This window comes from Micropterus dolomieu, linkage group LG15, assembly GCF_021292245.1.
Source record: "Micropterus dolomieu isolate WLL.071019.BEF.003 ecotype Adirondacks linkage group LG15, ASM2129224v1, whole genome shotgun sequence".
Lineage (NCBI taxonomy): Eukaryota > Metazoa > Chordata > Actinopteri > Centrarchiformes > Centrarchidae > Micropterus > Micropterus dolomieu.
Window position 1 is genome coordinate 15711416 of NC_060164.1, and position 15566 is coordinate 15726981.

At 41.3% G+C, this 15566-nt stretch overlaps 1 protein-coding gene and 1 long non-coding RNA gene across 5 annotated transcripts in view; one reads left to right on the forward strand and one right to left on the reverse strand.

The window, feature by feature from the left end:
• kcnma1a (potassium large conductance calcium-activated channel, subfamily M, alpha member 1a) overlaps positions 1 to 15566 on the forward strand; it is a 151594-nt gene that overhangs the window by 27825 nt on the left and 108203 nt on the right. For all 3 annotated transcript variants that reach the window (XM_046070606.1, XM_046070605.1, XM_046070607.1), the window contains exon 2: positions 6560 to 6724. In XM_046070606.1, the coding sequence (XP_045926562.1) occupies positions 6560 to 6724 (165 nt within the window). The remainder of the gene's footprint in view (positions 1 to 6559; positions 6725 to 15566) is intronic.
• The window catches only part of LOC123984028, a 29342-nt gene that overhangs the window by 10100 nt on the left and 3676 nt on the right, over positions 1 to 15566 (reverse strand). Inside the window, exon 2 of one of the 2 annotated variants that reach the window (XR_006828353.1) lies at positions 3201 to 3295. This is a non-coding gene — a long non-coding RNA (uncharacterized LOC123984028). Of the gene's footprint in view, positions 1 to 3200; positions 3299 to 15566 lie in introns of both variants that reach the window. The other variant, XR_006828352.1, reaches the window with a different exon arrangement.

Below are 15566 nucleotides of genomic sequence, written 5' to 3' on the forward strand. Positions count from 1 at the left end.
AATCAACAGGACAGTACATTCAAGATTTTTTTTCTATTATTCTCCCTCCAGTCGTAGGGAAGTAATACTAATGCGGAGATGTGTCTTTATTTTGTCCTCTTTTGTTTGAGCAGGGGGACATGAAAGAATGTACATCTTAGACAGCGTGCGCTGCCAGGCTTACATTATGCTTTTTCATATCATTTTCTTATTGTTTCTCTTTGCTCGCTGAGGAGACATCACAATTGGGACAAAAAGCTTACTTGGAGTGCAGCCATTTTAAGGAATGAGTTATTTCCTGTTTGCAGACATTGTAGATGTCATCTGTTTAGTTCTGCATCTACAAATCATCTAATCCTACTCTGGCCTGCAGTGCCCAGTAGGCCGTGTGGGGCTAATGTTGTTTTAGAGATGGACAGCCTCTCTAATGACACTGATGCTTTGTGATGATCAGACTGTGACATCGAATTTGTCAGTTGTCGGAGAGTTTAAACTTGTGGCTCATAGTTTGCTGGTACACAATGGTGAAATTTGTGATTTCCTTAAAATTATTTTGCACTTTATATACTCAGCCCCCTGAGCATAAACCTCAGCACATAAAAACTAGTCCATAGCTTACGTTATAACCATAGACTGGTGGTATAACTCAGCATTTCATTGCCATTTCCCCAAAAATGTATTTACTGTAGCCTATAGTATGGCATATTTATATTGCCACATGAACTTTAGTAAAATAATTCTAAATAAATTATAAATAATCTACACGTGGACAAATAACTAGTACAAATTAGTGTATAAGTACAATACAGCAGTTTAAGAAATACAGAACCAACATTTATTTTTTCATTAGATCCTTGTGCAAGAAATGTGGTTTACATTATTCTCTAATTTGTTAAGTTCTAACTCATCAATAATTACAACCATAAATGCCAGTTCAACATTTGAATGTTTACTGTAGCACCTCCACCGGTATTTTAGGTCCCGTCACAATCAGGCTGTGATTGGTGACAAAAAAGTGACATTTATGAGAATATCGACTTCATGAAAAGTTTAACATGTTTCAACAAAAGGCACCCGATAACATAGGCCTTAGATTCCCGGCAGATTCCTCTTCTTTTGGTGTGTCACACAAACGATCAGTATGGTAGGGTAGAATTTAAGTTTTGAAGTCTGTTGTGTCATTATCTGACTCTGTATGTGCTCTGTTTGTGCCCTTTTGGAGCCAGTCTTTTTAATGTTTATGTAATGTTACTTGACAAAGGAAAAGCAGGCAGGCGAGAACAGTAACGAGTGAGTGTAGTGCAGTGGAGAGGGCTGAAAAGAGTACTGGCGGCTTGTGAGTGTAGAAGTGCCAATACTGTGTACCGCTGCGTACCAGCCCACTTCAAGCATTGCAGTATGGCAAATGTGTTCACAGTATGTACTATACCACATGTGCCGGTTTGCCCTGCAGCTTCCCTGCCTCAGTAAATCACATTAGAGTGGTGATATGAAAATTGAGTTGATAGTGTGGACATGTATGGGTGCTGTCCTGAACAGATTGCATTTTGGGCTGTACCTGTGTAATCCCTAAATCAAACACATGGCAGCCTAGGTAAGCCCTTAACCTCGGGATCAACAAGCTTTGGCCCTTGGAGTCATCAGCCATCGTGTTAAATCATAATTCTCTTTATTTTTGCACTTTGTTCGCGATGTTCTGAAGTAACTTTTTAGGGAACACGGGTTAGGAGAGGTATACGATAATTCGATCATAATAATATTGTGACACTAACTGTGGGGATTTCTGTATTGCAGAGATACAACACTCAAGTCACGTCACTTCCGATGGCCTGATCATTATTAGCCAGTACCATTTGGCTCCCTTAGTTCTATATGGTTCAGTAGGCATGACCTATACACAGAAATAACAGCTTTCCTCCACATGGTGTTGTCAGATTCAGCCTTGCACCTGCTTGTTTGTTCACGCGCATGAGTATGTGAAGAGGCTCCTTATTCTTCCTCCCTCTTCCCTTTTGCTGTGACCCAGTGTAGATCTGTAACCCAGGGACACAGGGTAACTGTACCGGCATTAAAATAGCAAACATGGGGAACAGAGCATGTTATTAGATTCACTAGTTTCACGTCTCCCTGGGTGTGGCTATAAATAGCCTCTCACACTGGAATAGAGTTTTCCCCAGCGATGCAGACGAAAGCCAGAGGAACAGCTGCGCTTAAGCCAAGTCCTGTTAGATCAGCGGAGTCACATGAGCATGCTCCTGTCTCTCTCTCTCTGGTCTTTTCTTTCTGTCTCTGTCTCCAGTCCCTCATTCTCACCTCTAGTTTCTCTTGCTCCTAATCTGCCCCGCTATCTGTATTTCACAGACTTCTTTATGTCGCAGTCTTGCAGTATCTTTGTCTCTCTGTCACTGTCTTCTGTCTGTCTGTCTGTCTGTCTGCCTGCACTGTGTTTGCTCTGTTTCCTGTCTCTCTTGATGTCTTGTAATTTGTCCCTCTCTGACATTATCTCTGACCCCCTCGCTTTATCATCCTGTCATTCTATCTTCTTTCCTCCCTCTGACTCTTTGTCTGAGTAGGTGTCCTTCATCGTAGCCAGTAGCCTCTGTCTCTTTGTCCCTGTCCTGTATTCTCACTGTCAGTCCCTCTCTTTGTCTTTTTTTTCCTGTGTCATTTTTATCTGTATTTTTCTTGCTCATTATTACCAGACCTCCCCTGTGTACTCTGCTAATTGGTACAATCCTAATATTAACAGTGTTCATCTTGTTATAAAAAGATTTCTTGAAGTAGGAAGATGAACTACATCCAGTTTTAAATAGAAATTTGGACAGGTGTTACATTTTTCATATTAATTACTTTTTTATTACTTAGAAACCTGCAAATAGAAAATACTGGACAGGCAAAAGAAAAGTCAAACAAGACCCAGTGCAAGTATACTATCCTAACTAGAATTTTTAGATTTTCATAATATGCATCTTAAAGTTACAATAATTACTGGCTGCACCAGTAATGGTAACAGCAAGTGCGGCTTAATACTAAAGCAAACGCTCTTTGAGCAGTTACTTTGTCAGAAAAAAAATAGAAAAACAACTGATGTGTCTATTTAATGCACACTAACTTTTTAAAAATAAAGAAATCAGTCAATAATAATGCAAACGTCATCTGATTTCATGCTGCGCATGTCGTGAGTAGTTTTTCACACAACAGGGGACAGTATAGTTGTTTACCTTGCTGAGAAGTTGGAGGTGTGGAGTCTGTTGCCTGCAGCTCACTGTGGCCACTCCTTCCTGCTCCATTACTCCATGTAATATTTAAAAGTCATCTGCTGACAAAAAAATGCTAAAAATGTTTGTCCTGTTGTGTAGAAGCATTTTTAATGAACAGTCACTGTCAGCTGTAATCTCAGTGACAAGACACACTTGCAAACTTTTAATGTGAACTAGCAGCAGTAGAAAATGTTTGGTTTGCATTACAGTAACTCTGATACGGCTGTGAGAGGCCAAATGGTAAATAATGAGGTGGATATCAATGAGATAAAATAAAATAACAGTAACTCTGAATTACGCGTGTCATTTCCTATGAATCCCTTGTGTGTAGACAATGAAAACCACTATATAGAGAGGTAATTACTGTATAAACATTGAATGGCTCTTGTTGAAAAATCCTGACCTTAAAAATATAAAAAACAGGGTTGATTTTATGAGCTTGGTTATAAACACATTTACCGAGTCCTGCTGCTCCCTCGCTCCCCCTCTCCCTGCCTGTCTCTCTCTCTCTCTCTCTCTGTCTCTCTTTCTCTCTGAGTTTGACATCACAGGTGTGTATATATAGCCAGCAGATGGATTCTCCCATGGCAGGCTGCTTCAGTGGTTCTCTGTCCCTCGGCTGAGGCCCACCGCCGGCCACTCAAATGAACTAGAAGCAATTCCTTGTTTACATTGTCTCTTCTGATCTGCCCAACCATCAGTTTATGACTGCATCCATTATTCATGTATTCCCCTCCACCACACACATGCTCACAGGCACACACAGTAAAACATCACTGCTGCTGAATGTATTCTTAAAGCCCCCATGTTCAGGTGTGAACCAGCTAGAGTTGCTATTACCAGATTAACCTGGCATCATATGAGGTCTACACACACTCTCTGAAAACCAATAGAAAAGAATGTTAAAGTTAAAATCTTCTTGATATATTGAAATCCTTACACAGCCCCTGCCTAACTATGCTGTAGTTTGCCTTTAAAAAAAAACAACGAATTCATGAAGACATTGTTGTTTGCTGTTTTTCTGTGATGTGATGCAGCACTAGCAAACCTGTCAGTTAGCAGTATTTACTATGAAACTGCTGTGACAGGATTTATGTCTGAAAGTATTTATGGGACGCTCTGGACGGAACAGTAGCAAGAAGAGCTCTAGAAACAGGTACAGCTACTGTGAGACTTGACTTAGGTGACATACAGTAGTTCTAGTATATTCTTACGGTGGTAAGAAGTAACTGCTGACTACAGACCAGCACATACTATGCCACCACAACATGCCTGGAATGCTATCAAGTAGGTACACAGCCAATCTGAGTGAAACCTTAGACATCCCTGTACACAGTAACCCGCATGCACACACACTTTGCTGAGTATTTGCTGCATGTGACAGGCGAGACGCATGCTGGCTACGTAGTCAAGTGAGTACTGAAGAAGTATGGGCCAGGGTGGTGGGTGTTTAAGAGTTTAAGAGAAGACAGAAACTTAGTCATGCATATATTCTCCACCTTCCAGGCAACAGGATATCATATAAGGTTTTGTGATAGGAGCATGGATTTGAAATGTAGATGTTGTTTACATAAGCATCTTTTTAATTTAATCCCAAAATTTCAGAAGATCAGTCTACCTCCAGTAATGATAGCTGTCATTTATAATTAAACACTGATTCCATGTGACTTTCAAAGACGAAACGTAATGCTTCAAATCACGCTCATATGGGTACTGTAAATGTTTGTGAGTCTCCAAAGACTTAGCTATTTAATGAGTATATAAAGTATAAGTAACTGAATTATCCGCCACAGTACTGAGAGACTCAACGGCAGAAGCAGATAATAATCTTATGACTAACTCAGGCTTTTTTAGGGCCAGTTTATTGGCATTGTTATGGGGTTGGAATCAAATTAGGAAAATGGCAGCTGTGCCCATGCCATATCATTGTGAAATGTAATCCAATTTGACCAGACAATCCTCCTGAAATGGACAGAGCACTCTCTTGGGCTCATCTGTAATAGCATTGCTCTTTAGCCCTGCAGAAATACTCCTGTTGCAGTCTGTTTTGTTTTTAAGTTGCATACACTTCCATACGGCATTGGTCACCCAGGTGGTTGCCTGGCCTACTGTTGGCATGTCTTTATTACTCAATAGTCTTCCTGGAACAAAATGTGTTGGGTGTAACAACAAAAACAAACTGGCTGTAAACACAAATCTTTTTTTTCATTTACGTCATCGTATTTTGGATGTTATGGGGTCATCCAAACAAACTATAGCAGTGTGACATGACAGTACAGGGAAACAAATTTCACTTTGTTGACATAGCACATAATCTGCTTTGATGGCTACTTGTCGGATGTCACTGTGAAAGGGGACATTGTAAAGTGCTGCATGTGTACCCTGTGGTAATACGAGCTTGCCACCTTGGAAAGGAGCAATGGGCCGCCATCAAGAGGCTTGAAAGTTATTGAAATTCCAGGGATTCTCCATGGAAACCATTTAGAGGGCCTAACCCCATGGTTTTATGAGGCTGAGAGTGATGCACACAAACACTTTACTCTCTTTGAGTGTCTTTGAGCATGTGCGTGTAATGCATGCAATTGTAGGATTTTGTTTCTTCAAAGGCTGTAAAACACAGGGAAATCTATTCATTCCCTTTTTCTGGCAGAAGGTCAGGGAAGCTGAGTGCCTGCTTGTGTCAAATCAGGAGTAAGTGAATAGCTGGAGATGAACAGCTGCATGCAATGATGGTGCCAAGCAAAGCATGTAAATGAACTGTCATGAAACTCTACTCACTCAGTCGGACACAGAAAGAAATGTTGAAAGGCGTGCGTGACAACAGCGGTCTTACTCTCTACCGAGGGGAACAATTAACTTAAATAGCCATATGTGCAAAACTGCAAGAGTGACTACAATTACATTCTGTCGTTATCTAACTCACGTGCACTCAAACATATTCAAACATATAGCAGATGGCTACAATCACAGGGGTTGTGGCATGTCTTGAATGTGGATGAGCATGCTCAGGATACATAAGCCATAGCCTTTGACTTAACAGGATAGTGTTTTACTGTAGGAGCTGATATGAGTAAATTGTTTTGATTATCTTCAACAAACTGGGTAATTCTTAGGGGTACCTAAGCATGGTTTCCTTTTGTAAGAGAAATTAATTTTCCCATTGCCAATAATTTCTTTCTATCCTCACTGTTAAATTACACTTTTGGTTTGTAGTAATTCCCCAAAATGTAGATTCTCCTTATACCTAAAGCAGGCATATTCCTGTTTTTTATCTTTAATATGCTCCATTTCCTTACACAGACTATTATCCTTTCTTCCAGGAGGCTCAGAAGGTGAACAACCCCGCCAACAATCAGGCAGCAGACAGACCAAAGGGTGCTGATGAGAAGGAGGAGGTCCCAGCCAGCGAAGTGGGATGGATGACTTCAGTCAAAGACTGGGCTGGTGTCATGATCTCTGCTCAGACGCTCACTGGCAGAGTTCTGGTAGGTTTTCCCTCTTCTGCTGGATATAGAAGTCTCAAATTTCAAATCCAGACTTGGGTCCATTAGCACTTTTTTGGCACTAGTGATTTGCCCACAATTAGATAAGAGCAGCAGTATTTCCTCAGGCAAACAGACTGCAAATGGTTTTCACACCCAAGTTGGCTTCCAGATTAATCCACTGTATAATCCACTGCCATGTACACATTTAGTCACCTGTTTTGTACAGGTCCCACAGGAGACATGCTGTAGGACAATTAATTTGATCCCCGCAGATGCTAGTGGTTGCTCTGTCCTCACTGAATCTCAGTTGGCTATTTGGCTGGCACTGTCCAGCCTTCTTTCTGCTGCAATGGCCTATGTGCGGCATGCTGTAACTCACTCTGCTGTGCCTGTGCCAGATGAACAGATGAGTGTGTGTATTTGTGTGTGTGGGTGTGCATGCACATGCTTGTGTTTATGTGAGAGGAGAGATTTATTTGTCAAGTACAAGAGGTAGCATATGTGGTGTTTGTGCAGTAGGTAAGAGGCTGTCACTGTGGCTTTTCTGTTGGTATGAATTACAGGCCCACTCCCCTTCTGACCCTCCTTTCTTTAGTTTCATCCCTCACACTGCCCCAAGAATCTTTCCTGCACTCTACACCTCTTTGCCAAATCCTGATATATCCTGATGGCCTAGCACATATATTTATATATCACAGTTAATTTTGTCCATTGATGGTCACAAAGAAAATTATCCGTAGTCATAGAATTTTCTGCTGTGTATAATGCCTAGTAACTTAATTGACTGCAGGGATACATACAGGCCCCTCAAAGTATTGGAACGGTAAGGCAAATTCCTTTGTTTTTGTTGTTTAAGATCAAAAGACGAGTTCAGAATTTCAGCTCTAATTTCGTGGTATTCACATCTAGATGTGAACAACTCAGGACATACTACCCTTTGTTTGAACCCACCCATTTTTCAACTGAGCAAAACTATTGGAACATGTGACTGACAGATGTTTCTTGTTCCCCAGGTGTTACCTTTTAGGTTGATTGTCTAGACATTATATAGCTCTGCATGACTAGTCTAAGTTTTCATCCTTGGTTCAAACCTATAAAGACTGCAATTCCTGTTAAAGAGGATAAACTAACATGAAGACCAGAGAGCTGTCTATGGGAGAAAAGCAAGCCATTATCAAGCTGAGAAAAGAAGGACAATCTACCAGAGCCATCAGACAAACATTGACCATAGCAAGCACAACAATTTGGAATGTCCTGAAAAAGAAAGAAACTTCTGGTGTACTGAGCAATAGACATCGAACAGGTCAGCCCAGGAAAACAACAGTAGTTGATGACAGAAATATTGTGAGAGCTGTGAAGAAACCCCCAAAACATCAGTAAGTGACATCACCAACGACCTCCACAGTGCAGGGGTGAAGGTATCACAATCCACAAAGAAGACTCAGAGAGCAGAAATATAGAGGCCACACAACAAGATGCAAACCACTCATCAGCAGCAAGAATCGGAAGGCCAGATTGAAATTTGCAAAGAAGTACAGAGATGAGCCGCAAAGGTTCTGTAACACAATCGTATGGACTGATGAGACCAAGATTAATCTCTACCAAAGTGATGGAAAGGCCAAAGTGGACAAGGACAATGACCCAAAGCACACTGCCAACAAAACAAAGGACTTCATCAGGGGGAAAAAAGTGGAAGGTTTTAGACTGGCCAAGTCAATCACCTGACCTTAACCCAATAGAGCTGCATTTCAACTCCTTAAGAGGAGACTGAAGGGAGAAACACCCCGAAACAAACAAGAACTGAATGAAGCTGCTGTAAAAGCCTGGAATCGCATCACAAATGAAGAATGCAACAGTTTGGTGATGTCGATGGGTCGCAGGCTTGAGGCAGTTATTGCAAGCAAGGGTTATGCCACCAAATATTAAATGTTATTTACTTTAAGATTATTTGTTCCACTACTTTTTCTCACCTAAGAATGCTGTGGTCTAATACAAACGGTGATATGTCCTAAGTTGTTTAACACATCTAGATGTGAATACCAGGAAATAAAAGCTGAATTTCTGAACTCTTGTCTCATACTCATCTTTTGATCTAAAACTCAAATGTCTTCAGTGAACAACAAAAACAAAGCCTTACCGTTCCAATACTTTTGCAGGGGACTGTATTCCAAAAGCACTGCTGTAAACAGGACACAATTAAGATTTGATTCAATATAAAAAAAATGTAAAACTGCCTTTCCATCAGCAATATTTCTCTTGTGCTCCTCCTCTCAGCTTAGCAAGATAGCTATGAACAGCATGTTGCCTATAACTGCAAGCCTCATTCTATTAGCTGGCTTGATTATATTAATACTTTACACTGTCTGCTCAGAACTGGGGCCCATTCAAGTTAACCTTGTCATTTCCATGCTAGACAATATGCACTAGAGTGAAATTAACCTGACACCAATTGTGTCTTTTTGTATCCATTTTGTAACTTTCTCACTGAGGTAAGATAAGCTGATCTTCTATTACTGCTGAGAAATTGAGGGCGTTTTTATGGTGTGTCTATTTGAGTGTATCCGTCACCTTTTGTAGATCGGAAAATGAACATCAACATTTTTTCATGTATACTTAGTTCTGTCTTGTCAAACTTACCTTTTGCATCATAACTTACATCAAAATATTAACACTGGTATATCCACCTTGCACAGACACCCACTGTGCATCTGTGAACTGAATGAAGCAGCAATGGGAGTCAGAAGAGAGAGGGATCCAAACTAAAACACTGTCATTGTTAATGTTTGCTGGAATGTGACACTTTCTTCACGCCTGGTGATAGCTGGGAGATGAGAAAGATTCAGGCCTTTCATGGTGAAGAAGATGCTGAATCCTGAAGAGAGCTGTCAATTTACTAAATGAGCCTCTCTTTCATCACTTTCCCACTCACACAGCTCTGCTGGCATGGACACAGCTCCCTCTCGCTTTCATCTTCTGCTCTGACTTAGCCCTTCCAATCTGCCCTGTATGTATGTATGTGTATGTGTATGTGTATGTGTATGTGTATGTGTATGTGTATGTGTGTGTGTGTGTGTGTGTGTGTATGTGTGTATATGGAGAATGAAACGGAGTGTGGTTGTGACAGTCAGTGAGAAATAAGGCACTGGTTGCATTAAAGGGGTTTCTAGGCATAGAGATATCCCGGTGTATCACCTGCTGTGATTTGTGCTACTTCTAGTGGGGCTGATAATTCTGCTCAGCAGGCTGTGTTTGCTTACATGCTCAGTCAAATGATATGCAGCACAATATGTACTTAGGAGTGCACCGTGAAGGTGAATGAGTATCTCCTCATGTGGGTGGAACATTGTACATTTGTGGGGTGCATGTATGCTGACATTTCTCTACATATACAGTACAGCATGATAGCTTGTGTATCTAAGTATGCGTGTGTGTGTGTGTGTGTGTGTGTGTGTGTGTGTGTGTGTGTGTATGTGTGGGTGGGTGATTTTGTGGGACTCTTGCTCTCCTATCACTGCAGATCAAAATTGCGGTGAGTATCCGTGTACACAGAACCTGGGAGGTTACCATAGCAACTGCTGTGTAGTGGTGTAGTGGCGCTCAGTCATCTGACATTAGGGGGTGTCTGCCTGGGCAGAGCAGAGCAGGAATAACACACACACACACAGGTGGGAAAAAAAGCTTGATGCAGGCTCCATGCTTCCATGCTGGAAGAGCCAAAGACCAAGCAGATTAAGACAGATAGCCCCTGGTAGGCAAAAAGGCAGAGCCCCCCCCCATTCCCGTTCATTTGTTTGCCATGATGACTTCACTGCTAGTGAAAGATCAAGTATACCTCCAGGCTTATTGAATTGCCAGACAAATCTCAATCCACCCGTGGCAGCAGCTTGGCCTCGGAGTTCCCCATATTGTTTCCCCATACTGGGCTAGCATGAGCCAGTGTTGCCCCTCTGTGTGGGTCTGTAGCTTTTTCTATCACTATCACCTTTACAATATAAGCTTATCAAGTATTTATCACCTCATTCGCACATGATTGCCCTCCAGTGTTTTCAGCTGACACTGAGCTCTGGGTCAAAAGGAAAAACATGAGGGGTAGTGAACTAGAACTTAATCGACCATGCTCCTCTGCTGGTAATGCAGTCATCAAAAAATAGAGAAGAAGAAAAAAACTAATTTTCTAGCAGTAATCCGTTCCAAACATATATGTTTTCGAAAGAACTGATTGATATGTAAAAAAGTCATTCTCAATGAGGACTTATGCAGAGCAGGAAACAACTAAGTGACTAAGACCGAGCTGCAGCTTAAGGAGCAAGTGTCTTTCTGAGCCCGGCGAGACAGCTGTCCACACAGAGACACTGCATGTGGAATATAGGTGAAAGGCAGAGCACCTCTGGTCCGACAGTGGAGCCAACCATCATTCTCTTGACAACCGTATCACCCCAGTTGCTTTGTAGAAAGACCTCATTAAGCCCTTAAGGGCACGATGTCCGAGGAAATGACTAGTTGCACAGCTGGAAATATGAATAGGCTGCGGTATTACCACAGAATCTCATCTAATTGATTCCTACATTAATGTAACCGTAACAATCCCATAATGTCCAAGAAAAACTGCGAGGATTATAACCTATGAATGTAGACATTCACCCTATCTTTCTGCGCAGTAGATTTGCACGGCATGGTGGGTCCAGAAATAGGTCAGCCCTGCCATCTTTCTTAATGGGATCTTGGGTGGCAGCCGGGGACCATCTGTTCACATGGCCTGCGCACGGTCATCCCTCTGCCTACCCATCCACCCACACTGCATGGCACTCTGCATATTGACCCCTGTCATTTGCAAATACAACACATCTGTCTCTCTCTGCATTCTAACTACAATTGTAACATATCCACCATGCTTCATTTTATAAAAACTGATACAATACAATAGAGCCTCTGACTGGGAGCTCACTTTTCTTTCTCACACTTTCTCCCTTTACCTGTGCCGTCAGTTACCCCTCTCTTATCTCAATTTCTCCATACATACAGTTTATGTATGGGAACAGTTGCTTACTGTGTGTGTGTGTGTGTGTGTGTGTGTGTATCATGGCAGGAAACAAGGTACGATTGCGCAAAGTGTGTAAGGACAATGCCAGTGCGCTCCATTGTGTTTCAATGTGTCCTGAAATATCCTGCTGTGGAGAAAATAAGTGTGAACGTGTTCTCTTGCACCCTCTGTGTTTGCCTTTCTGCCTGCACGGAGAACAGCTGTCATTCACAGTGTTTTACTTTTTCAGTACTTTTCCCTTTAGTGCATTGTGCAGTACAGTATCTTTATCCATGCTGAATGTGTGTTCTCGTGTGGATCCACGGATGTGCTAATGTATGTCTGTGAGTGTCTGTTTAGGCTGGTTAATTACGCTTTCCCGTTGAGTGTGTGGAACTTATTAGTTGCTGTCAGTAAACTCCTCAGCATGCATACACCTGCATCATGCTCCTCTTTGACAATAGCCTCATCCCTTTGCATTAAAATAACAGGCAGGATATGTTTCTTTACATGCATTCGGTACTTGCCCATTACTGTATGTTGCATGATTGCAGGAATGAGGATTTTTACAACATGATGTTTTATCCATTCATTGGGAGCAGTATGTGTTACTGATAAAGAGGCTCAATGAGGAATCTGTACAACAAACACATCCACCCACGCACAAACTGGCACACATTCAAGTACATCCTCAACTAGGACTGGGTGATATGGTTGAAATCATTAGCACAATATGCATAATATTTTCTATATATGACTATATAACGATATGACATGAGTATGTAAAATCATATAAATTAATCTAACCGATGCCTGCTGAAAGTCAATGAGTAACAATATTAATTGTTACCTGACCCGCACATGGACACATGGTGAGAGATACGCACATAGATGCACACAAACACACACACACACTCAATTCCCATAGTGTCTGTCAAAGTGTCTGTCTCTCCATAATGAAACTGAATTTCGGAGCCAGTTTGCTTCCTATTCCCTTAACTCAGACTTGGTGCCCTCTGAAACCTCCAGGCTGTCTCCTTGCCTCCCTCCCATTTTTCCGAGTTGTTGAGTTTAGCTAGCTGCACAGCTTAGTCATTTTGTCATTTGCCATAATTTATCAGTTCAGTCGATGGCAATCCAATTGGCATTGAATTAAATCCTCTGAATGGTGATGAATGCTGGAGGGACCACGGGGGACAAGCACTGCAGCAGAGAGAGTGAGACAGAGGGAGGAGAAGGAGAGAAATGGGTGTGGTGCCAGCCACAGTCTCTTATACTCATGGCTATACATGTAGCAGTACATCAATCCACAGCAACTACACTTGCTAAGGCATTAGTGAAGTGTTTTGTAGAGAGCATAAATTATTTCTTTCAAAATATGAAATTAAAGTATTCAATCAGGATGACAAGATACGTTAGTTCCAGTGAGTGAGTGATGGGTGTGGCCCTCCATATAAATATTTCTTGGCAATGATTTAGTCAGTGTATGGATTTTAGTCACGCTAGCAGGCTGTAAGGATAGCAATGCTGATCTGTAGGTCAGCTGGTCAGCCCACCACTTAGGTTTTGACTGAAATAACACAACAGCTATTGGATGGATTGATATGACATTTTATCCAGACATCCATGGTCCCCAGAAGATGAATCCTAATAACTTTGACTTTTTGTCTTGCGCCATTATAAGGTTGACATATTTGGTTTTCACTAAAATGCCTTAAGAAGTATTGGAGGAATTACAATGAAATTCACCACAGACATTCAGACATTCCACAGGAAGACTTGTAATAACTTTGGTGATCCCCTGACTTCTCCTGTAGCGCCAACAACAGGTCAAAATGTTCCATTTTTTCAAAACTTTGGTTTATGACCAAATACCTACAAGACTAATGACATTGTCATCAGCCTCGGCTGTACTTTGTGTTAAGTGCTAACTAGTAAATGTTAGCATGCTAAATTGAAATGGTGAATATGGTAAACATAATATCTGCTAAACATGAGCATATTAGTATTGTTGTTACGGGCATGGTGGCACGCTGAAGTTGGCATTTAGTCCAAAGCACCACTGCAAGTACAGTCTTGCAGCATGACTGTTGACTCTCATGTTATAAAAGGTGTTTTGAGCTTAATTCTAACGGTTAGAGCAAAGTAGAAAAACACTTTGTGTTAAGACAGCAAGGCACAAGTACACGTTTAATATTCCTACAGCTGAGTAGTGGAAGTATATGCTATTGTTTTAGAAGTTTTTGTAGATATTATAGATAAACAATTGTGAGTGTGTGACAAGTATGAGTTACGTGATGATAAATGCAGGGTTGGGAGGGTTACTTTAAAAATGTAATCCGGTACAATTACTAATTATTTTCTTAAAAATGTAATCAGTAATGTGATCCAAGTACCACAAAATAAAAGTCATGTAATCTGATTACCTTTAGTTACTTTTGGATTACCAAAAGTAACTAATGCCAATAATGCTAATACTAATGCCAAATGAAGACAAGAGAAGTATCAATGATGTGTTTTCTGCTCAGTGTATTTTTAGAGAAATATAGAATAACAAAATCTCCTATTCCCAAAATCCATATTTGAATGTTTTTATATGATGTGCTTTGCACTATGTCACCACTATGGCAGTATCGAGCCATCAATAACAAAAACATTGTTTGTAGGTATTCTTGATGATATTTAAGTTTGATATAAGGAAAACCATGTTACAATTTTGATTACTCATTCTGCACTTGTATTCATTTAGCAACCAATGAAAACAATATGAAGCTGCTGAAGCATAGTGTTTCCAGGGATGATTACTGTACAAAAACACAACTTTCTTCACTGATTCTGGTGAAACTGGATCATATTTGATGGAGAAATATTAGAAACTTGCATGGGGGGTTAGTTAGTGTTTACCACAGACTGTAATGTTATAAAGGTGTTTAAGTTACACGGGCTGTGGTGCCTGATTGGGAACTGTAGCCGGGCAAGCGGGCAACGAAACCTCGCTCAGCAGCCTCCCAATGAACACAGCATGACCAGAACACAGCCTCAACAACCAACAGGGAATCCAGTAACTTACTGAGATGATTTACATAGAGCTTCTATGACATCTTTACTTTTTGCTAAACTGCTAACTGTAGCCTATCTGCCTGTATCTGTGGCTGGTTACTTCGGTTGGTTAGCCGTGCTGCTAGCGGTCCTATAAACTTACTCAACCAAGAGCCAAACGTTGCAAGAAAACCACATTCGTACTGGTCAAACTGGCCTCTGTCGGTCTTGGAGGCTGTGCTCAGTCCTGGTCCAGCTGCCTTGTTCACTCACTGGGAGCTAGAACCAGTCCGCACAGAGTCTGCATGATGGGGCGGAGGCGTCAACACACATTCGCCGCTATTGGTGACTGTAAATGCCAATCAATGTCTGCGACACGTCTAGGGCTGAAACGATTTATCGATGCTTCGTTTAAACCATGTAACTATACAGCACAGTGTTTCGCACGGACATTTATTACTGTCGCACATCGTGCTTACGCTGTGAACACGACAGGATTATAATGGAGCTGTTTGCAAACCGATCGATCGGTCACCGATCATTATCGGCCGATAATGGCTTTAACTAGTTTGATTGATGGTCGCTAAAAAGGCCGATAAGAAAAGCCGATCAGATGATGCAATACTCGCCAGACAAATTTTCAACGGCAGCTAAAATGTTTCACTACGCTGTGTGAGCGGTTTTTAAAGCTAGCTAGCACCAAAGTCCTTCTCAGACAAGAAGGGATTAATGCGCCCACATAATCATTTACAATTAGATTTGAGCAGAATTCAGACAAGTGGA